Consider the following 24,197-nt stretch of genomic DNA (forward strand, 5'->3'; position numbering starts at 1 on the left):
ACAAATGTCTATCTCATTGTGAACTTTGCGTTTAACAATAAACAAATTATCTGGCTTGAAATAAAAAAAAAAAGCATCTAAATACCAGAACCTCAAGATGTTGTCATAGAAACCAAAAAAGAAAGAAATCACGAGATTCAGGGAACGAAACTCCTTAGACAAGTTTTCTGCTTGTTTTAATATCATGTCAGTCTAGAATGAATGCACATGCAGAGTAAACTTCGGCCTAGCGGCTCCTACCTTGTTGATGTCGCTTGTCCACTTTTATTTTTCAAAGCCACTTAATGAAGTTAAATATCTCACTTCTGTCGCTGCTGAACTTCACCTCATATCCTATATTTGTCTGCCTCCCAAGCTACCAAGTTAGGCTTGAAGTCGTGCCAATATAAACAGGAAAAGGCCAACTCTAACGACTTCACTTCATTCATTGTGCAGGTTTTCCATAACTTAAACTGACAGCAACCAGTTTTAAGAGACTAGGTGTTGTAAGGATAGATTAGTGCTACGGATTTTTGCCGTCCCAAACAGTGTATCATTAAAATGCACAACGAAGGCAAGTAGCACTGACAATAATTTTTCATAAAATGGTGGATAAACCCCAAAGAAGAAATATTTTGTTACTTGTTTCTTTGCAAAAACGTCTAAATAAAACTTCTTTTAAAAGATGTATGGCATGTTGCATGTTTTTAGCTAATCAAACAATTAACATATCAATATGCAAATTATAATATAACATGGCTTGTTGTTGTTTGCCCATAAAGAAAAAAATCACCTTCCTAGCAGCTGATCATCATGAAACTTTCAGGGTTTCTTTGATGTAACTCAGATAGTTTCTAAAGCCCCTTTGTTTATTTGTTTTCTCACTTTTACAAGTTTCACAATCGTTTTCGTATTCCTTCTGTTTTAATGATGGCGAATGATTCACACTCGCGACGCTCTGTTATACCAACGATGATTTTGTCTGATATTTTATCTGGAGCTTTTAAACTATATACATTTTCCATAATATGTTGTGTTTATGTTAAATTTTGAACAATGTATTGTGAAATATTAATACTGTTAAATGGAATAAGTTCCTTGTGAAAACTTTAACTGCAATTTCAACGCTGAATAGACAGTTTTTAGGCCCAGTAAAAGAAAAGTTACGATCCTTCAGTGAAGTCAATGGTAAGTATATTTACACACACACACAAACACATACATATGTATATACATACATATCACTGAGCTCACAATAATGTGTATATGAATATATCATTGACCTCACAATAATGTAAACCGTATGAAGACAAAATTAGCATCTAGCAATCCATCGTGTGATCTGAAATGGAAATGATTGATCATTCAGTCTCTGCTCAAAAACGAACGTGTGGTCAAAGCTAATTTACATTTCTACAGTTCATGATATTTCACTTGAATATGGAGCATTGTCACCACAAACAGCAAGGGCAAATTTGGATTAATATTACATGTTTAACGTCAACTTGCTAATAAGATTCTGAGGTGTTCTCTATCATTTCTCTTAAAGAACTATTACCAGGGCGTCTTTAATGTCTAGAATCAAGTGATATAGAGCGAAGCATGTCTCAAGAGCATCCCATATATGATTGAGGGATTGAAGTCTGTTGAGTGTGCAGGCTACTCAGTTTGTCTTGTAATTTCTTCTTCAAGGAACATATAGAACATGTAAGCTATTATGGTAGAAGCAACACCATCATATATTATGCTAAACTCGTGGCGAATTGTGCTTGCAAATTACAGCAGAAAAAAGTAGAAGTATATGATGTTTTGCATTAATGGTGCCGTTCTTTGGGATGAATAGGTTTGTAGGTCCTTTCCACACTGCTATCCTACACATACATACATACACATCACTGAGCTCACAATAATGTGTATATGTACACACACAATAATAATGGTATAAGAGTCTCTCCAAATGATTACAAGCCCGTTTTATGGATGTAGGATGAAGAGTGACAAATATGTAAAAAAAAAAAGAAAAAGAAAACTCTTCAGTGCCGTCGGTCCTCTGGATATATTTTTTTAAATCGTAGCAAACGAGATGATTTTTAACCTCCCGGGAGCAAAATGAATTTCTCTGTTTGTCATGTTTGTCTCTAACCATTTGGTGTTCAGTTGCAGCTGCAAACATCCCAATAATTCAATTTAAAGCACATACTTACGGATATGACCAGCAAGAATTAACTAACACTGGTTGTTTGCTTATGACGTGGATGATGGACTGTATTTCCCAGGTGTTCTGGAAACTGTAGCATCGACTTAGAAAATTCCACTCTCTTCTCACGACGACAGTTTGAGACGCATATAACAACTCGCCCTAACTGGCCAATTTTCGTTTCATACTTGACTTTCCACCAATGTTAGACAGACATCCAAATGTTTTCTCTTTGAGTTCTAGCCATGACTTATGGACAATTTTGAGCATTTTAAGCTCCATGATTTGCTTTAAAGTGATAAATGAAACAACATTGTTTGAGATAATATATGTATAACATAGGCTGAATGAACCATCATTTACATTTTAAATCACATGAGTGATCGTCAGAGGTTTTTACTGCAGTAAACCGAAGAGATTCATATCATTTTGTAGCATTAGTTTACTTTGTCATTGCAATAACTTTAAAAATCGCTGTTGTCCTTGAATTATTTTATGCATTGTACATTATGAATACTAAAGTAATTACGTTAACTTAATCATAAAAAAACAGTATTTCGTAATGTTTTATGTTAGGGCACAGATGAAATTTTGTTTGCGAATTCGATTGTTCATGGTTCTCGTTACGTTACCACAAAAATTAGATCTGCACTTTGGAGCTGTGTGGCTATAAAATTGATGTTCAATCTGTCAATCAAGAGTAGCCCAAAAGCTGAGGGGGAGAAGGTAAGATGATGCTGACTAACTGCATCCCAGTTCAAAGTAAGAAAAGGCTTTGGACAGATAGCCATTTGTTTTGCTTTGTGCTGACATTCTAAAAACAAAGAAACAGTTATTTCTGACCCACTAAGAAGAGACAGATACCAAAGTTTTGAGAAACATACTCCAAAATCTTAATTGAAATTTACTGGCACGACTAGGCAGACCTGATGTGTAGTTCTGCTGGAATGAGAAGGTGAACACTAAACACTACGTATTCCTTGAATTCAATATTTCGGTCTCTTCGCCTTCAGAAGAAACAAAGATTGAAAAAAATACTTTAAAGTGTCATAAGTATATTTGAGCTTTAGAGTTTAGAAACTTAGCAGTAAATATTTGTTGATTATTTTTCCTAAATGGTAAAGTTTTGAGTTAAATTCTCAAAGAAAAATGTATTTGTAAAAAAAATGTGCGTTATAGTAACATTTGGCATTTTTCACGTCAATAATGTCTTATGTGGCACATGGGCTGAAGGACAAGGCTAGAAACTCCGATGTGTAGGAACAGTCTTTCCTAATTTAGAACTGTCGACCTCAGAGAGAGAGGGAAAACAGTCAGAAGCATTTCCCTCTAGTTGGCTACTCTTAATCGAATAACACTCCGTCACGTCAAATTAACTTTCACATTCGTGCTCTTAATAAAATCAGAATTTAAAGAAATGTCAGCTGTACTGTCGTGTACAAATATTAACGTAAATCAAGACAGAATGGAAAAAAAAAAAGATATATTTAAATCATACTTCTTTCGCACATATATTTACATATCCTGAATTGTTTATGTGTATGTAGGACTAACCTAACTAAAAGACAAAAGTATGTTCACTGCTCATTTCTGGGGCAATTCAATGCACTAAACACAATAAATTTAACACAAACACAGACTTACAAGTCTGACTAACTACCATAAACAAATCTTTGCTTACTTCGGGGAGTTTAAACGAACACAACTTAATGACTAATACATACATAATAATAACATTCTTACTTTCAAAAACGAAAGAAAATGTTGAAAACCGAAACAAATACTAATAATTTAAGAATGAAAGCGTATAATAATATATAATAACATGTCAACCATATTATACCTGCCTTATCCAGAGCAGGCGAGACCTTTCTCCAATGTCATGGCTCTTCAGCCCAGCGGAGATATGACAGACACGGTAGTGGTTGAGATACTATTTTTATAATACGAGATATGTCCTTTTACAAACAAATCTTGACTGTGAAACCTCTACAAAAATATACAAGTCATAAGACAGACCTCACACAGCCACTACTAATTACGACCTGGTAAAATTTATTTGGTCGAAAACGTAGAACACATTCCCGAAGTAGCGATTTTAACCATATCACTGAGTTTTCAGAGTTTCTGTTATGTTTGTTTCTAGTTCCGTGTTTATAAGCTACAGCCATAAGGAACCTGTCAATACAGTTTAACATCAGCGCCAGACAATGAATGATTTTGTACGAGAAAGTTTGTTCTTTACTTTAATGTTATTCTTGTTGAATGTTTATAGTATTCATATTAAACTACGTTAAAGAATATAATGCATGTCTAGAAAGAAAGATTGACCTTGATGCTAGTGACTTGTTTTTATAACTTTTGATACACATATTATATCACATTCAATAATTTTATGTTTTATCGTTTACGACATTTAGCTCAAGAATTTACAAAAACATTGGACAAAAGCGTTCAATTTCTACTTATATAAAAGCCTATTGGTAAGTTTAATGAAAAGAAAGTCTACAAATTTACTGAGTGAAAGCTCAGATCAAAGCTTTTATCATGCACATCACATTTTTATTTTTCTAATCATATATGAAGATAAGTTAATTTTTAAGAAGTTTTCATTAAAATTATACCCGCAATTAAAATTGAATTCGTTTATTGTGACAAAAAAAATCTGTGAAAAATTACAAATTGAAATACGTTAGGAAGATATTCTTGTGTGTTAATAAAATTTTTAAAAACCCTTAAAATATTTGGCATAAATCGTTCTTTAATCAAGATTTAAGTTTAGTTGTATATCTTTGAGGTTGAAAAAAAAAGACAGCAATAATTCTGCGATATTTTGATCATATCTTACGATAGAAAACCTTTCATTTTAACGCACATCATATTTTGTACAACACACGTTCAGCTTACTATTCTATAAAAGTATTGTATTTCATCCGAAGAGTCATTTTCGTGTGACACCAAAATGATAACTGATTGGTCTATCAAGTCACGTGAAAATCGTAAGCACTATAACACAATACCGGCGTTCTCTCGTGTCTGCCAAAGGCAGAAAGTGAAATGAATTAGATTTTGTCGACAATATTCGATGGTGTTGATGTAAATTTGTGCTTGGGCGATAACCAGCGACATTTTATATGGTTCCGGAAGCGTAACTTTGCCTGGGCTGTCAGCTATGATGCATGCTCTCCATCTCTCCTAGTCCTCTGGGTCTGAGAGTATTTCATCAGTATAGTGAGTAAATGTAAGTTTGTACAAAGGCTAAGATGATATCACTTCAATGCAGGTATCTGTTGAACAAACAGTAAGAGGTTCTTTTCCGCCTCATTGCTTCATATGTACAGGATATGAAGTCGTTTGTCAACCTCAAAGGCTTCCATACAGTACTCAGTTATCAGTAATCGAAATTACATTTAATTACGCCTTGTAAATAAAGAATGACCTCTGAGATGTGTGAAGAGAATTCTCTTAACGCACGAATAAACAGAGAGACGAGAATCACTTTGATGAATTTATGTAATATCAGGCAACCGAATGGTGGGAATGTGCGATACGCCAGTAAGGTAATCAGCAGTGTCTTTCATTGTATTGCATTTGTTACTGACACCATAACTTGTAATATAAAAAGTAATATTATTTTTTACATCATGTTAACTCATTAGTATTCATACTTCTTTGTTAGAAACAGTAAATATGATTGTAATATCGAAAGCAGTGAATTATTCACACTGCATTTATTCGTTTATTGCCTCTTCACCTAGTGACTCATCGGTAAATCTGCGTAATTATGCCGCTAAAAATCAGGTTTCGACGCTCGTGGTAAACACTGCACAAGAAACCCACTCTGCAGCTTTGCACTTAACTACAAATATATAGAAAAATACATTCATCTTAAAATGACAACTACTACGTACCTTGTGACTTTAACACTACAGGAACAGAAAGTAATATAAAAGTGCATATTTACATTAAACACCATAATATAACAAAACACATAAGTATATATAAAACAACACTATGATATCTGAATAATTTATCCTTAATAGGATATTTTTCTTAATGACAAGTGGCAAAAATATATTCATATCTATGAAAATACGAATCATCAATAAATTATTAAATTCTATCTACCGTTAAAACTAGCCATCTGATTTTTATATATACATCAAATTTCCAAATTACTAAAAGAAAAAACCTTTGTTTGTTTTGGAATTTCGCACAAAGCTACTCGAGGGCTATCTGTGCTAGCTGTCCCTAATTTCGCAGTGTAAGACTAGAGGGAAGGCAGCTAGTCATCACCACCCACCGCCAACTCTTGGGCTACTCTTTTACCAACGAATAGTGGCATTGACCGTAACATCATAACGCCCCCACGGCTGAAAGGGCGAGCATGTATGGCGCGATGGGGATGCGAACACGCGACCCTCAGATTACGACTCGCACGCCTTAACACGCTTGGCCATGCCAGGCCTAGAATAAAGCTAGAAAAATACTAACAATAGAATAGGAATGGAATCTGCCTAACACTTGAAATAGCTCCATTATAAAATGTAAAGCAAAAAATTGAATAACATGAAAAATGAAAGCGGTATTAACGAATCTGATAACGTAGCTCACATTGTTTACCAAAAATATTTATTTTCTCGAAATTTTAAAAGCTTTCTTGCCTAATTAACCAAATTAAAGAGTTATATTAATGTCCTTTAGCTATTTCAAATATTTATCATTCATTTCTATTTTTAAAATTGCTAGTTTAAAACTAAAATAAGTATTTGTGAGGAATCTTTAGTTCATCAAATAATCCGGGCTGGCATGGCCAGGTGGTTAAGGTACTCGACTCGTAATCCGAAGGTCGCGGGTCCGAATCCCTGTCACACCACACACGCTCGCCCTTTCAGCCGTGGGGGCGTTATAATGTGATTGTCAGTCCCACTATTCGTTGGTAAAAGAGTAGCCCAAGAGTTGGCGGTGGGTGATGATGACTAGCTGCAAAATTAGGAACGGCTAGCGCAGATAGCCCTCGTATAGCTTTGCGCAAAATTTAAAACAAACAAACATCATCAAATAATGTATAAATCTCTCTCACGCGAAGCTCAGTAAACAAGGTATTTATGAGGAATCTTCAGTTCATTAAATAATGTATGAAGCTCTCTTACGCGAAGTTCAGTAAACAAGATTCCGAAGACTGATCACTGGGAAAAAGTCCACATGTAGAACGCTATGAAAGCCTTGTTGCTTGACAGTGTGTCACCTAGGTGATCATCGACTTGGAAAGTGCATCCCGCAGAGCAACACCGATATGCCAACTTTTCCACTAAAAGAACCAATGTTTTCTGATATTCTCAACATCTCTTGTTTTTTTACTCTGGATAAACCTTGTATTACATACAGCGTGTGCACCCAGCGGGAAATGGGATAGTATCTAGTAACTGACAGATACGATGGAAAGACGTCTTGTAGCAGAAACTGTTTAGGCGTGAAGACATGACATTTATGAATGTTTGGGTGTTGAACCTGCCTGGTGGCATGTCGACCATGATTAAGCCTGACCCAGACTTACGGCCATTACTCCTTGTCTGACTTGTTCTTTTTCGTTAGGCAGTATTTCTCCTGGACTCGTACTCATCATGAATCTCATTCATTCATGTTTTAAATGGAGTGCTTCGTGCTTGGATTTTAAGTTGTCGACTTGTGATAAACTTAGATATTACAGTCACGTCTTCTCTATAGCTAAACGTGTTAAGATTGATATGCTCACCTAGCGCTTCTATTAAGTAGTATATTACTTTAAGAAAACTATAAACATTTAGTTTAGACACGAATACGGCGACTAACTGCAATGAATCCTAAAAGTGCGAACAAGTTTTCGACATTCAGTTCCAAACGTTGTTTCTGAACCTTGGTGTTTCTGCAACAGATAGAACCTTAAACAACTTATCTCGGATACTTCATTATTTTCAAATTTAAGCAATGTTTTATGTAAACTATCAGCATCACTACAGGTTGCCTAATGCCGTATTAACATACAAAATACTAATACCGTATTAAATTACGAATCATTCCTTTGTTGTGGAAAACAGATTCGTTTTTTTTTTTTTTTTGTTAAGCTAAAAGTTGCGCAATGAGCTATCTATACTGTGCCCAATGCGAGAATCAAAACGTGGTTTTTAACGTAACAAGCTGAGCCACTAAGAACCAATATTTCGTGCTTAGCGAAATAAAACATGAAAAACTAAATCTACAACAGCTTACTTACAATTTCTACAGTTTTTTATTTTTATCTTTGAAATATACCAGTAGCTGTTTAGGAAATCATATAAGTTTATTATAAACAATTAAAATGCTATGTAGTAGAATTTCAAACCCTCAGTGGCAAGAAACATTTGCAAGTTTTAAAGTAATAATAGTAGTGAATTTAGTGAACCAGTTATTTTTGGGTTTGTTGTCTTCTAAATCCGTGTAGCTGAAAACACTACTATATTAGATCTTATAAAAGTGCATCCTACGGGTGATTCTCTTCGTTCCGTGGTTTAATAATTAGCTGAGGTCGAGAAGTTTTATTTGAAAAGTTTAAAGCTTGCGGTGTCTCATCAGACTTACCCCAGGTCTTCCTCTTCATCAAATATATATTATGAAAAGCAGAAAACATTAATCAAGTTTTTTTCCAACCTACCACATGCATGCATACGTGAATAGATATCAAAAATGAAAGGTAGGACAACACGCACAAATATCTACATATAATGAATTCTTAAAGTACATCTGTTGTAACACAACATAAACGCAGTATATCCACAACTTGTCATTCTAATGCGATCTGGAATATCATTTAATGATCAATAACCTTATTTTCTCAGGAAACTGTCAAGAGCTGTGACTCAATCGAAGGGGAGTCATCACCACTTGTCTTCCACGTGTTGACAGTTAGAGGTTAAGCAAAGTAACAAAAACGGGAAACTGTGTTTTTCATTAAAGGTTTTAGACGTTTTTCTGTTTATTTTGTTGCGTAAAGACTTAATCGTTAATTTTTTCGTACATTTTCTAAAGAGAATAAAATAACGAAAAATCAAAACTAACATAATTCTTCAGTATTTCGCAAAATGCATCTGGATTAGTGTTAATGTACAATTATACCCTCTAAACTTGTATCGTATTCAGTATATACATTTATTGTTTATAAAATGCTTATATTGATTTAGACCTGAAGAACTCGAGAGATAGAGAAATGTTTGTTTATTGGTAGGGAAAGGAGGAGTGAATAAGAGAAAAATAGCAGTTAAGGCAGTAGAATAATAAAGCGAACTCCTGAAAAGCATGGCGAAAGGATAACTTAAGTAAAAATGTTGAAAATCACTTTAACTGATAAAAATATTTAATAAAATGCTATGTCACCTGCTTCTTGCTTACCGTATGCAACTTCTGCATACGTTTAGTTAGCCAGACGTTTTATAGTCACCACGTTATGGTAGAGTCTTGTCCTACTGACAGATAAATGAAATAAGTACGCCCTTGCTGCGTATAAACTTCTGAACTCGTAGGACGTGAAGACTGGTGTTACTTCTTAAGGTAAGATGAAACTTGGAAATATTATATTGATACGTCCCTCGAGCAGCTTAAGTTACATCACACCTAGAAAGTTCTCTCCAGACGGCGCTAACTGGCGATTAGTGAGTGCTAAAATACTATTTTCAGTACGGTGTAACGTACTTTACGACGCAAGTATGCATTTCTTAGTTTACCTTTTTAGTAGTGTTCTGGAAAATTATTATTGAGTTTATTTGTTCTATGTATAATTGCCCGTTATATACGTTTATAAAACTGGGAGCTAACCTTAATTTATTAACAAACAGCAATAGTGGGCGAAATTCGCGCACTGTATATTATTCAGGCAGATAGAGAACGGGAATAATTTGCATTCAAACTTAGGTTAAATCGTAGTAAGACGAAAATAATAGTATTTGGAGACGCCTATAAAATTTATCACTAGGTGAAAGTTACTTGAAAAATAATCCTACTAGACTGTTAGAACAAACATTAACGTAAACTGCGGCTCCTCCTTGACTGAGTATAAACTTTGTTTTTGTGATCACTAATTAACCCATAGAATGATGAATTTATATTAACATTACCAGGTCATATTTTTATCAGCTACTAGCTGTTAACTAATTTACATAGGAATACACAACTCACGATGGCATATATTTTTATACATGTGTTACTTCTATGATATTCACTTCTTATTTTTTTCTCAAAGTTTGTAGATAATTTGTTTCTACCACATATGTAACTTTTTCTTCCTAAAAAAGAAGATAGTAAAATGTTTTCGTTTGTGTATTTCAATAGTCACCTAAAGGATAAATGTTACGTTCAAAGAAAGATGCCAAAATATTTTGATATCAGACACTAAAATAAAATAGAAAATGCTTTTATATAAAGTAAAAACGTATTGTAAGCTCATTCAGTGTTGTTCGCCATTCATTTTTCAGTGTGTTATTTTTATAATTTACAATTAGAAAATTATGTTTACCACTGAACCCTGGTAGTGTTCTATTTCTCTCTTTCCTTATATATATATGTATATATGTGTGTGTGTGTGTGTATTACTGTTTATCACATTAGGAAGTTGCAATTTTGGTTTTAAGTTGTTTATATTATAGGTTTGATACTTGATGGATAATTATACAACATTTTTTGTATTAATCTTCTCAGAACAGGAACGAGTACCAGATTCTTTTAACACGTTCCTTTTTTCCGTTACTAAAACAGAGCCAAGTAAAAATCATACATACATTAATGTTATATGACTGGTTGAAACAAAGATCTTAACGTGCGTACTTTGTATATCTAGCTTGCAACTGCAACCTTCACGCCAGAAAATGTCGGTTTAACATGGAACTATACAAGCTATCCGGTCGCACCAGCGGTGGAGTCTGCTTGAAATGCCGGCATAACACAGCTGGACGCCACTGTCACTACTGTAAGGAAGGCTTTTACCGTGACAATAGCAAACCCATCACGGATCACAGAGCCTGTAAACGTAAGTTTTGTCAACTTTTTTGTACCAATATACTACTAATGTACTTAATTTCTAACTCACAATTAAAAGTTTGACAACAGTTGAAATTGGGATAATACTTACTTTGTATATATTTGAAATTAACATCTAGTATGAACTAACTGAAGGAAAATTCATTTATTATCTACAATATATTCTTTTTTTAAATTGTGATAAGATCATCTGTCAAGTATGTTTTGAACAAGAAACTTTCAGTTTCATAGACTAACTAGAGTTTATTACGTTTAACATATTATCTTTCTATTAAGAACAATTTTAATGATGGTTTTATGTAAGATCACGTGTTTGTGCATAGATTCAGTGTGGTGTTAATATTTCCTTATGGCAAGTATAAAATTAAAACTAACCTGAATATCATAAAACATTCTTATTAACATTTATATCTCCGAATTACCTTACCACGTTGAATAACTTTTACAGTAAAAACACAAATAAGCCAACATTCCTTCTTATTTGTATTACGTGAAAGACAATCAAATGACAAAATATCTACAAAGAAATGTCGACTTCGGTGTTAGCGTTTCTTATTTTAATTTATACAATATAGTTTACAAGAATAATCTTCCCGTAACAGTCTGTCATAACTTTGTATGAAATAACTATACTCCATGATGACGAGATTTTCATTTGAAGTAAAAATGTATTCTCAAGACGGCTGGTGTAGGTATTAAAACTTTATTGAATATAAAGTACAGAACAATGTTTCGACTTTCTAAGGTTATCTTCAGGTTAACAAAGAGAGTTTCCAACGTCGTTCTGTATTTTATTATAATTAAAGTTTTAATACCCATTCCAGCCGTTTTTAGAATAAATAATTTTATGCTGTTCTCTCTGAGATAAATAGCAGCTTCCTTGATATAAAAACCCTACATTACTGGAATGTTTTTATTTATTCAATTTTATACAGAACTGCAGGTTTATAATAAAGATTTTAAGGGCACAAAGTGAATAGAAATTTTAAAACAAAAAGTGAGATTTTGCTTAAATGTAATACAAGTAAACGTATTAACTATAAAATATTAAAGACTGTCACATTGTTTTTCGTAAGATAGCTAATTGGTAGCTACTAATTAATGTCTTACTAAGCTGTCTGTTCACGATGAACCTATTCCTTTAGAACACATTTCAAACTCTTTACTGCAATATATCAAAATAGACAAAGATATACGTTACGTAAAACAATGCGTCTATGTAGTCGTGATTTGTATGTCGACACAAGTAGCTAGTGTTTGTTATTTGTGTACTTTCCAAAGACCCATCTCAACACACTTCACAACTTTGGGAGGTGTATCCTTCTGGTGCTAGCAATACTGTTCAAATCATACTAGCTTCACAAGAATTTTAAAAAATAGATTGTACGAGGTAAAACTAATTATTCTTGTATACTTGAACATGATGCAAAATATATGGCACAAGGTTCACTTTGTTTTATTATATTGTGCATATTGCTCTAATATTAGGTAATACGATACTTCCATTGTCCAGTCTTTATAAATGTTAAAATTCGGAAAAAAATATTTTCATGGAAACAACGTTCGAAATTTTCCTTATTTTATTTTTCTTACAGGCAAAAAAATGTTATTTTACATACATTAGAAGGATCTATATTCGTTTATTTTAGTATTCCTCAGCTTTGCCTTGGCCAAACGTAACCAGGAGGTTCGAGTGCAACCTAGAGGCTAGGTACCGACTACGGTTCCATGTTTCGCGTCAGGTTGCCATTAACAAACAAATTGCGCTCACATTTTGGAGATATGGATGCGATATAGGAGTGACGATCAAATTCTACTATTTGGTCTGACTGAAATAAATCAAGAATTGGTGTGGGTGGTGTTTACTAGCTACTTTCAATACTAGTCTATCACTTCAAAATTAGGAACGGTTAGCGAAAATTGCCAGAAATCTGGAAATAAACAAACGTATCTAACGAGGTTGTTTGTATCACTCATATAAATCACAAATAGATTTTCGAATTCTCTATTTTTCAGCGTATATGGGCCTCCGAGAGGAGGATATAATTACTGTTGCTACGTCGGCGAAGAATAAAACGTTAAAAACAGGGATTAACAGGGGTTACTTAAAGAGGACATAGATGTCCTAGAAAAAAAAAGAAAGAATAAGTTTGTGGTTTGGTTATAGTGTCTGAAGGCACTTGGAACGTTTTCATGCAGGATAATTTCACGTTATCAAAAGAAAGACACTTTAATGAAGACCAGCCAGTATCTTTCAGAAACTGATAACGGATTACAAATATGAAGTTCACGTCTCTGGTATCTAAATTTCTCAAAAATTAACACCTGGACTGTGTCTTGGACTAAAGTATGAAAAACTAGTGCAAGTCCTGAGCTCATGCTAATTAAAAATCAAAGTAAAAACATAATTAGTAAACATCCTAGATTTAAAGGAGGAACACACTTCTTTTCCTTTCACCATACAAATAAACTTACTGAGCACTGGAGTAACTGCATAGTAACTAAAACAATGTTCTTATGGTGCAAAGTACATCCGTTCTAGGTCTACAGAATTGATGCAGGCTTTATATAAGATCTCCTTCATTAAAAATTCATAAAACGCAAAGATTTGTGTCTAAGATGTTGATAACACAAAATACATTACTTCATTACTACCAACCAGCCACCTGTTTTCCTGATCAGAACTATAGAATTAATACCATAAGTAAATTGTCGGCAATCTTGCGAACAACAACAATAACACAAACAAAGAAAAAAACTAGCAAAAGTGTTTTACGATATCGACCTTACTTCACTAAGAATGAGTGGTTTGTAGCAATAAAGAAATCATGTAAATTGCTCGACCTTACTTCACTAAGAGTGAGTGGTATGTAGCAATAAAGAAATCATGTAAATTGCGGTTCTACTTTTTATTTGTTTGTGTCGATAGGCGTTTTTTTCTTTTACATTCGATTGTATGTTCATAGTTTTGCTTGTATTAAGGAAACAGATCATGTCTGTAAGTTCAATTGCTGGTACAGCTGTATTAAAATTTCAAGAAGAAAAAATATTTAATCGTTTCATAAAAAGTAAACGGAAAATAAAAGAGATTAATATATTTGAGAAAGATAGATCTCTTGGTTAGAGATCGCGCCCACTTTTATATAGGGTAGAACACAATAACGTTTCCCTTCTTTAATAGTCTATTTTTAAGGTAGCTTGTCAGGCGAACGTGATGAAGCCGACGTTGTCAGGATTAGTTCTCTGAGCCGCTCAAATTCAGAGTTGACCATCTCAGTTCATATTTAGAACTAGTGAGAACAAAGACTACCACCAACTGTGCAAACAGTGGGGGTGGAGAAAGTGCGCGTGAAAGGATTAGTTGAAACTCACGGAATTCAATGGAGCAGAGATGAGACAAAAACTGTCACTATATGGTAGAATATTTCTCACGCCATTTTTCATAAGCACAGAAAATACATGAAAATAATTGATAGGAAAATATCAAATGCATACATACAAAATAACATTTAAGGATTGTTAATGATAATATAGATCAAACGTATCTATTAAGAAGTGTAAGTTACATTTATACTCAAGATGAAAGTTGTACAAGAAAACATAAACGTCCACTCATATACATTTATCCTGTGATCAAATCATTAATAAGGTAAAATAAGAAATTCATTTCCGAACATTCTTTTTAACCTCGAAACAATGTTATTCCCTTGAATTCCCAAATGCTTCGTTTCTGGTTTGTAGTACAGTATTCAAACAAGCTTTAGGAGTTCAGCCCAAACGCAAACACTTGTCTGATGGAATGTTTTGTATCCGAATAGCTTATCTTTATTTTTTTGGTTGATGAGTATAGTTTGAGTGGAATAAATACATAAGGAAGAAAATAAACATAGTAATGGAACAGCTCTGCCGAAGTGTTTAAGAATTTTAAAAATCTTTGGTTCTATTTATATGTTCTTGGATCGTTCCTCACGAAAAAAAATCAAAGTTAAACCCCATTTCAAGACTGAGAATAAAAGTTCCGAAGCTTGCTTTATGGTCTCTTTGTGAGCTTATGATGCAGGACCTAGTCTGGCTTCTTGTGCTTCAAGCTCGTTCTTTTCATCAGACCATATTGGGAGGGTACAGAACCAGCGGATAAATCATTCAGACAGACTTCCGGTGAATTTGTGAACTGTGGGGCTTTATTGTAATAAAGTTTGTACCTGCGTATAAGCACGGTATTTTTGCGAGGACACACAACTTGTCTTGAAATAAAATTAACAACTAGTTTTTGGAGATTCTTGGTTGCATCACAGTCTTAGCTTTATTTCTTAATAGACATCGTTTAAAACTCAAATGTCTAAAAGATTGTTTCTGTGTAGAACATATTTAGTTGCCTGGTAAAGCTGTAGTAAATTTTCTTCTCAAAATATTCTATGGAACATTAAGTTGTTTCTGAAGAAATAACTAGAACACGCTATAAATTGTAGTTAATATCAAATAAATAAAGATAGGATTAAAAAACAAAAAAAATATTTTATTGAACTAACGTTGAAAGTCTGAGACATACATAACAAATATCCAAACTAAGAAAACCGAAAGCAGTTGATCGAGATGTCAAATCATGTCTCACAACCTCTTAAAATGTATAAGTTGGCTTTATTATTACTATAGCGAACACATGGATATTCTAGTATTCTTCTGATGCCAGTACATATTTGAGAAGAATACCAGATGGTCCATTACTGAAGCTTCTAGAAAGTTAATTGATAGAAATAAAACACTATTTTTAAAAACATACTTTTTCATGTGAATGTTATATTTTAATATTTTCCAAGTAGGTGTTACGTCAAACTCAAATATTAAAAAATCTTAATTAGACTGAGTCATTTGATTTTTATAAATCATGTTTCCATGAAATAAAATATTTATTTCAGTAACGTCTAATGACATTTTTAAAATAATAAAAGTTTGCATTTTCGAAATTTTGTGTTACTAGCAGGAGTACCAATCCTCTGAACTGAAGTTGTGTAAATTCATGATTAATGAAAGGCTGCTTAAAATATGGAAAGTTGCTTCTCTTATATGTAATTGTAAAAAGCCCATGAACTCCCATAAAACTGTAAAATACAAAATTTAAAACCACAGATTTCCATTCAGAGAGGTTAGACGATGGTAGAAAACAAAAAAACACTCATAAAAACCGCAAAATACAAAACATAAAATTTTTAATCCACTAAACCTCTATACCGAATTTGGTAAAAAAGATCGATCTACAAAAGGTCAGGTAGTGACAATAAACGTGAAAATGCAAAAATGTACATAAAAATTACAAAACACAAAATGCATACCAAAAAATTTGTATTTACTCCTTCATGTACTTAATGAACTTCCATACCAATTTTGCTGTATATCCATTCACACCCTGTGAAGTACTTATATGAATATTCTACAGACAGCGCCGTCAATTTTATAATAGATCCATTACACTAACAACATCTGAAGCTGTATGGTGTTCAGTAAGTTGACCGCGTGTATGTTTTGTTAATTAAATGTAATAAACGAATAACAAACAATAATATAATATCGTCATTGTCAAAATTGTTAATAGATCGACTATCAGGTCAGTAACTATCGTATAAAGTAAAATATTATATATATCGTCTATAAGAAAATCACTTTTACATGATTTAAGAATAAAAATATTTGGCAAGGGATATGATGTTTGATGAAATATAAAATCTCTGATATGCTGAGCATTAGTGTTAAGCCTAGTTTTTCCCTTGAAAGTTAGTTTGATTTGGTTTGAATTTCTCGCAAAAGCTGCACGAGGGCTATCTGCGCTAACCTTCTCTAATTTTGCAGTGTAAGGCTACAGAGAAGGCAGCTATCATCACCACCCACCGCCAACTCTTGGACTACTCTTTTACAAACGAATAGTGGGATTGACCGTTGCATTATAAAACCCCAAGGCTGAAAGGGTGAGCATGTTTGGTGTGACGGAAATTCATACCCGCGACCCTTGGATTATGAGTCGAGTGCCTTAACCACCTGGCCATGCCGGGCCCTCTTGAAGGTTAAAGAATCTACACGTGATTTGTTGTCCGCGTTTGTTTTCTTCTTCGGTTAATACGTACTACAGATAAGATAAAATAATTTTTCAACTCTTCACAGACGTATTGAGATAAAGAGGTTGGAAATCTAATGTATCTTGTTAGTGTCTCAAAACTGGTTCTCAAAACTGAAGCTGAAGTCAGGTTTCCAAAATGTTTATGTTTTGCATTGTTGTAATGTAAGACAAGTAAAGAAAACGAAATATTAAGTTTTCGAAACTAATCTGAATGACTTACTTCTACTAGAATCATAATGAAAAGTTGAATATGAGCATGGTTTCGTTTTCATTTATACAGAAGCGCAGGTCCAATTTCCTGCACAGTACGTCAAGTTATCAAAGATCAAGTAACGTGAAGTAAAAAAAGATAACAGTCTATCATACAAGAACTCTGAAATAACAAGTTAGCTGCTTATTTAGACTACATTTCAAGAAATATGACGGAATAATAAATATAACAAATTATATTTTAAAGTATTTTAAAAAACTCACTTAAGCAAAACTGGTTATTCTGCCTGTAAGAGTTTGAAGACTCTTCACTTTTCACCGCACTCCTATGGCCAAAGGCATTTTAGCTGCAGATAATTCACGTGAAAAGAATGTTAACTTGGCATGAAATGAAAGCATGCAGTAAGGGAGACCCCCAAAAACTTCTTTCATACTGTATTGTGTTTAGTTCTATGTGGGGTAATCTTGGTCCGGTTCATCTTCATTCATCAAAGCTGGGGACCTTAGAATAAACAACTTTCGAAGTCTACGTTTGAGGCACCCTACTCTGTCCAGCACTAGTGTTGAGGATTTCTTCCCACTTGTAATTCTAGTTGTTATAGTAGAAGTTGAATCCTCGGAACTTCAAGATAAGCTCAGGAAACCGTTAGCAAATCCTGTTTAGGAACGATAATAATAATAAAGCTAATCTCAACACAATCTGCTCCTTAAATATTAATACTAAGTTTTTAACTTTTGACGTTTCTTTTTCTTTGCTAAGTAAAGTTGAGGAACACGTCAGGGGATGTATGTCTTTAGAGGATTAAGGTGACGAAAAGGTAGCAGTTATCAACAAAAGAAAAGAAACGAACTGAAACTTTAAGATGTTTACAATGGATATGTGGTCAAGGTATTTTAAGATACATTGTTGGGCAACCTTTACATCTATGGTGATTAGGTGAATAAAATGATTCTAAAGTACAACAAAAACTCATCTATATAGGTATTATTAAAATATAAAGTTTAAATCAATGGTGCATAAAAATTTTAACGTCAATAGCGACTTTCACTTTGTTGACGTAAAACCAAACCCAAAATAGAGTTAAAACATAGTATAGCAATCAAACCACCAACAGTTAAAAAAATGTGTCATGTTAGAAAGCCTCTACTTTTAAAATGTGAACTATCGTAATAAAATAACTGTTTAGCACATTATTACACATTGCTAGTAATGTGTAATGTTTTATTATTTATATAACTTGCGATAAAAAACAACTTAATTTGTGGAACCTTAAATATCCGTCAGCTAGTTTGCCTGTACTTCAATAGGAGAACGAAAATGCTTCATTTAATGCTTGCTTTATAGAAAATAGCTAATTTAAACACTGCAAAATCTAAAAAGGTTGGTGGGTAATTGCATTGCTATTATATTGAAAACTAAAAAAAATCCAGCTTGTATATTTAACTTGAAAGTTTGTGTCGTTTAATTTAATATTTTAAAATCAATATTTAACATCATACTTTTTAGTCCTATTTTATCGAATTCCTGTTTGCCCTAAAGTCTACCTAACGATGACATATTCAGTTAGTTTTCCTAACCAAACTGTCTCTTTGAAGACATCAAATTAAATTATGGTAACTATATTGATTTCTTTGCCTGTTTTATTATAGCAAAGCCACAGCGGGCTATCTGCTGAGTTCACCGAGGGGATTGAACCCCTGATTTTAGTATTGTAAATCCATAGACTTAGTGCTGTACCAGCGGGAAGCAGGTAAATATATTGAAGTTGACAGTATCTTCAATGAAGTAGTTACAATACTAAAAACCGGGTTTAGATACTCGTGGTGGGTAGAACAAAAATAGCCCATTATGTAGCTTTGTGCTTAACTACAAACAAACGATCAATGAAACTGAAATATATTTTCAGCATATGCAACTCCCAAGTTGTATCAAAAATTAAAACAAGAAATACTTTCAGATGTATAATTATATCCATTTACTTGTAAAATGGATTTGAAGTAAATTTCTCTACTTTTATTTACAATACAAATAATAATTTTCATTCTACAGTCTAAGAAAATACCAGCAAAATGGCAATTACAAAAGTCCCTTAATTTTTGAAATGACGTTAGAAAGATCCTTATTAACGGTCAATAACCTATTATATCTTCTTGTTGTTTTTTTTTCATACAACGAAATGATCCATTCTTGGGCATTTTGTTTCGAAACCAAAGTCTCATTTTTCCTACAATGCTAAGTCATTATGTCAATATCAAACCTTACTATAGGAATCCAATTTCTCCAGATTCATCTTGAATACCAAGTTGGCCGGCACTTGTTGAACTACCAAGCAATTGGTATGCTGTGCAAGCTGACTCATTCTCGTGTCGTCTTATTGGAAATCGACATCAATCTTGTTACTGGAGAAGCGAGGAGAATGTTGTTTGTCTCAGACTGCTGGCAGAAGGTGAACGGTCAAATTAAGGCCGAGTTTGGTTTTCATTTGCCTTATAGCAGCCTTTCAATGGCCACTTAATGAGAGAAGTCTCCTCACGTTTACGCTCTCATACTAGAAGAACATTGCACCAATACTTCTAAACCAAAAGCAATATGCGTTACGCGGCAAATTGTACTATTGTTGTAGCTTGCCGTCTTGTTAATGTTATTGGTGACTCAAACCTAACATGTGCAGTGTATGCTTATATTCTGAGTGGCTGAAAGGGGTAATAATTAAAGTCGAGATACAAGCATAGCTGACTTTGATCGTTAGGTTCTTTACAGACTTGCTCACACTTCTAATGTTTTGTCAGCTATTATCTATCTATTTGTTCACTTTTTTTTCTCTTACAATTTTTACAGAAGAAGAAATAATGAGTAGAATTGTTATTACTGGATTGTTGTTTGTTATTAAATACAAAGCTATACATATGTCTTCTGCTTACCACAGTTCTGAAACCACTACGCCACAGGAAGGGGAGAGGAATAGTACTGAGTTAATAATTCTCTTGTCAACTCATATAATTGCTTCATGTGACTTTGTGATAATTGTAATTTTGAATTAATAAAATGGTAAACGTTTTAAGACATTGACTATCTAATTTCATAAAACTACGTTCTTTATTTTTCTGAAAAATCCTTCCATAGTCAAAAACGTTTGTGTCAGATATTAACCTACTACCTATTCCATTAATGACTATGTATTATGATCATTTGAACTTCAACATATATATTTCTTGGACATATGAAGAAAAACATAATCAGGATGTTAGACGACATTAAAGATTCTTGAATTATAATATGTGTCAGACGTTTCTATCCAATCTGTAGTGATTTCTTTCGTTATTACAAAATTCAAATAGTGTAAATAATTTTGTGTACCACTTGAAGACAACTTTTCTTAAAGATTAGGGACCTGGCATGGCCAAGTGGTTAGGACACTCGACTCGTAATCTGAGAGTCACAGGTTCGAATCCCCATCACACCAAACATACTCATGCTTTCAGCAGTGGGGGCGTTATAATGTAACGGTTAATCCCATTATTCTTTGGTAAAAGAGTAACCTAATAATTGGCGGTGGGTGGTGATAACTAGTTGCCTTCCCTCTAGTCTTACACTGCTAAATTAGGGACGACTAGCGCAGATAGCCCTCGTGTTGCTTTCCGCGAAAATTAAAAACAAAGAAACTTAAAATTCGGGTGCGCTGGATGTCAGTGAAAGTTACAAGACATCCGTAGTATGACTGAAAACGCTTCAGCACTCTCCCGAAAGAAAGTGTTTCATAATCCAAAGAGTTCCACTCGATATAACAAATTTCCAAAAGGTTCAAAAACAAAGCAATGCTGTTTATGGCAACACATAAACAATACTTGATTCATACAACTTTGTTGGAAATTTATTTAATTAGTTTTTCGTCGGTGTGTAATTAGCAGTTACGACATATCTTGAGGCATACTGATCTTCCATAATTGTGCAATATATATTTTAAAAATATATCGTGATCTAGATCATTACAACAAAACGAGATGTGAGTTTTTTCTACACCAGCTTGCCATCACATATTCATTCAGAAACAAAACGGTTGGCTTATTCTAGTGACATTTACGACAAAGTTTCTTTTCCTGGCAACCTTTCATAAACGTAAATTTACTTTTTGAATAAAAAGAGAAGATATGCCAAAACACTACACACATTAAATGTTCTAATACACTTTCAATTAAATGTTCTAATACACTTTCAAGTTGCACAATGAAATTACTTTTAGAAAATCACAAATGTTTGGAATAGGTGAAATAAATGGGAATGGCAATCCATCATTTCAAAATTCACAAAATGTCGGGTTTGAGAGGAGTTTTTCTTTTCTTTTTTGTGCCAACTTTCAAACGTGTTTGATAAATCTCTGAGTTCAGTTGCAAAAATTTAAATTATTTTTAGATGAGACTTAATGTCATTCTGTACCAACTACAATTTCGAAATAACTCTAAAGGGCAATTCTCTCATCTATCATTTAGATAACAACTAGTAACTGTGCGTGTATCATTTAATACAGACTTACAAACACTTAATGATTGAGCTAAAGTGTCATTGTAAGTCCACAATGGAAAAAAGAAACAAGTAAAAGTATATTCATGAATATTATATTATGTTACTCTATGAACTGAGTGTGTAACAGTAGTTATTGTGCCAAACTGTGGATCTGACGCACCATTCCGTTACCGTAAAAAATAAAAAAAATTCTGTACTTTGATGCAGTGAGTACGTTATATAAAAAAGACTGTAAAATCCTACTATTTGACGTGACAAGTTCAGCTTAAGAGTCAGGAGTGAGTTATGTTGATTAGTTGCCTTTTCTCTAGTCTATCACTTTAAAACTAGGAACAGTGAGTGGAGATAGTGCTCGTGTAGCCTTGAGTGAAATTTCATAAACAAATAAAATTCATACTATTCACTTCAGGGAGGCAATTATGTATATCACGTATTCATTTGTTTGTTTGCTTTCAATTATCTTCAAATAATATAGAATCTAGACTTTATTTGCAACAAGCAACACTGTTTCTTAAGTTTTTCAACGAGTTCAGATACTTCCGTAAGTTTAGAGTGTTTTCTCAAATGAATAAAAATAAGTCTAATGAATTCTTATTTTTCATCATAACTTTGTCCCGAATGGCTCAGCGGCAATTCTGAAGGCTTATAACGCTAAAACGAGGTTTCAATATTTGTTGTGGGCACAGCATAGATAGCCTATTTTATAGTTTTGTGCTTAATAACAAATAAACATTATTTTTTACAATAAATACTACTATTAAAATATTATTACTTCACTTTCGTTTCAACTGTACCTATCCACTGTAAGTCCTCACGTTATTCTAGTCAACGAAAAACAAAGAGTGCCCTGAGAACTTGATGGCTTTCATATTAAACGCAAATAATGTGGATCTTCAACAAAGATTGAATTATCAAACATATACCAAAATTATAAATCCTACCAAGAGGACTGTGCACATATATTTGTTTTTAGAAGTGTGGTTATTGCTTCAGGAGTCTTATTTGTACGAATTGTAGAAAAATCAAGACAACTATAATAATACGTATAATAATAAAACATCTATATTAAGTAATGATTCTAAAATAATTTTCAAAGCTTACGGTTTGAAATATAAGTCCACGAAAAGTAAGAAAATCAAATCATAAAAACCACTCAAAAATAGGCATTTTAGTAAAGAAAAACGTTACATTTTTTATTAAATTTTAAAATAAAATTAAAATGTTATTATAATAAATATAATATAGTCTACCTAGGAAAAACAGGTAAAACAGAATTCATTGTCAAGGAGGATACATTTGGTCAACATGAACTGAAAATAAAAACTAAAATAAATTCGAAGGGTCACGATTAGAAACCTGGCAACTTACAATTTCACATTTTTAATTACACCAGGAGCCAGCTGTGTTAATATAATGATATTATCCATGTTTTTAGTCTCGCTGATAATACTATCAGATAGCTGTATCTGATGTATTCGTATGAACATATAGATTAATATTTGTTAAGATAATGATTAATTTATCGATATTACGCCTAATCTAAGTTCCTTTGTTGTTGTTTTAAACGTTAGAGATGTCTTTGGAAACTCCTTAACCAATATTTTGTCACTTGGAGGTACTTTTCTTCACAGACACTACCGAGATTTTAACTTCTATGTAATTAGTACGTTACCTAAAAAAACACTTCCTAACACTAGAGAAACTCGCCCTCTTATTTCTTATAGCTATTAGAAACGCTTCTAAATATTCATCCTTATAATTGTTATAAACACTTGCAGTTATTATTTTTCCTAATTATTAAGAAACATTGGAGGCACTTCTTTTTTATAACTATCACAAATGCTAGGAAACATTCTTCTTTATGACAGTTAAAAACTGTGACAAACTCATCCCTATGTCTATAAGGAACACTTAGAAGTGCTGTTACTCTTTCTTATAATTGTTAAATCTTGTATAGATGCTCCTCTTTACAGTTATTAAAACTGTATGAAAGTACTTTTTATTATGGTTTGAGAAACATTAGATTGGATTATTTCCTTAGCAATTATAAATATTTGGAGGTATTCTTCCTAATAACCATTGGAGATAACATTATTTATAGCTTTCAAATACCTTTGGAAGTTATTTCTTTATTA

General features: G+C 33.1%; 1 protein-coding gene across 2 annotated transcripts in view; it reads left to right on the forward strand.

The window, feature by feature from the left end:
* Positions 1 to 24,197, forward strand: part of LOC143222629 (netrin-1-like) — a 108,783-nt gene that overhangs the window by 66,522 nt on the left and 18,064 nt on the right. For both annotated transcript variants that reach the window (XM_076449338.1, XM_076449339.1), the window contains exon 2: positions 11,022 to 11,210. In XM_076449338.1, coding sequence (XP_076305453.1) covers positions 11,022 to 11,210 — 189 coding nt within the window. The remainder of the gene's footprint in view (positions 1 to 11,021; positions 11,211 to 24,197) is intronic.

Source organism: Tachypleus tridentatus, chromosome 8 (assembly GCF_004210375.1).
Source record: "Tachypleus tridentatus isolate NWPU-2018 chromosome 8, ASM421037v1, whole genome shotgun sequence".
NCBI lineage: Eukaryota > Metazoa > Arthropoda > Merostomata > Xiphosura > Limulidae > Tachypleus > Tachypleus tridentatus.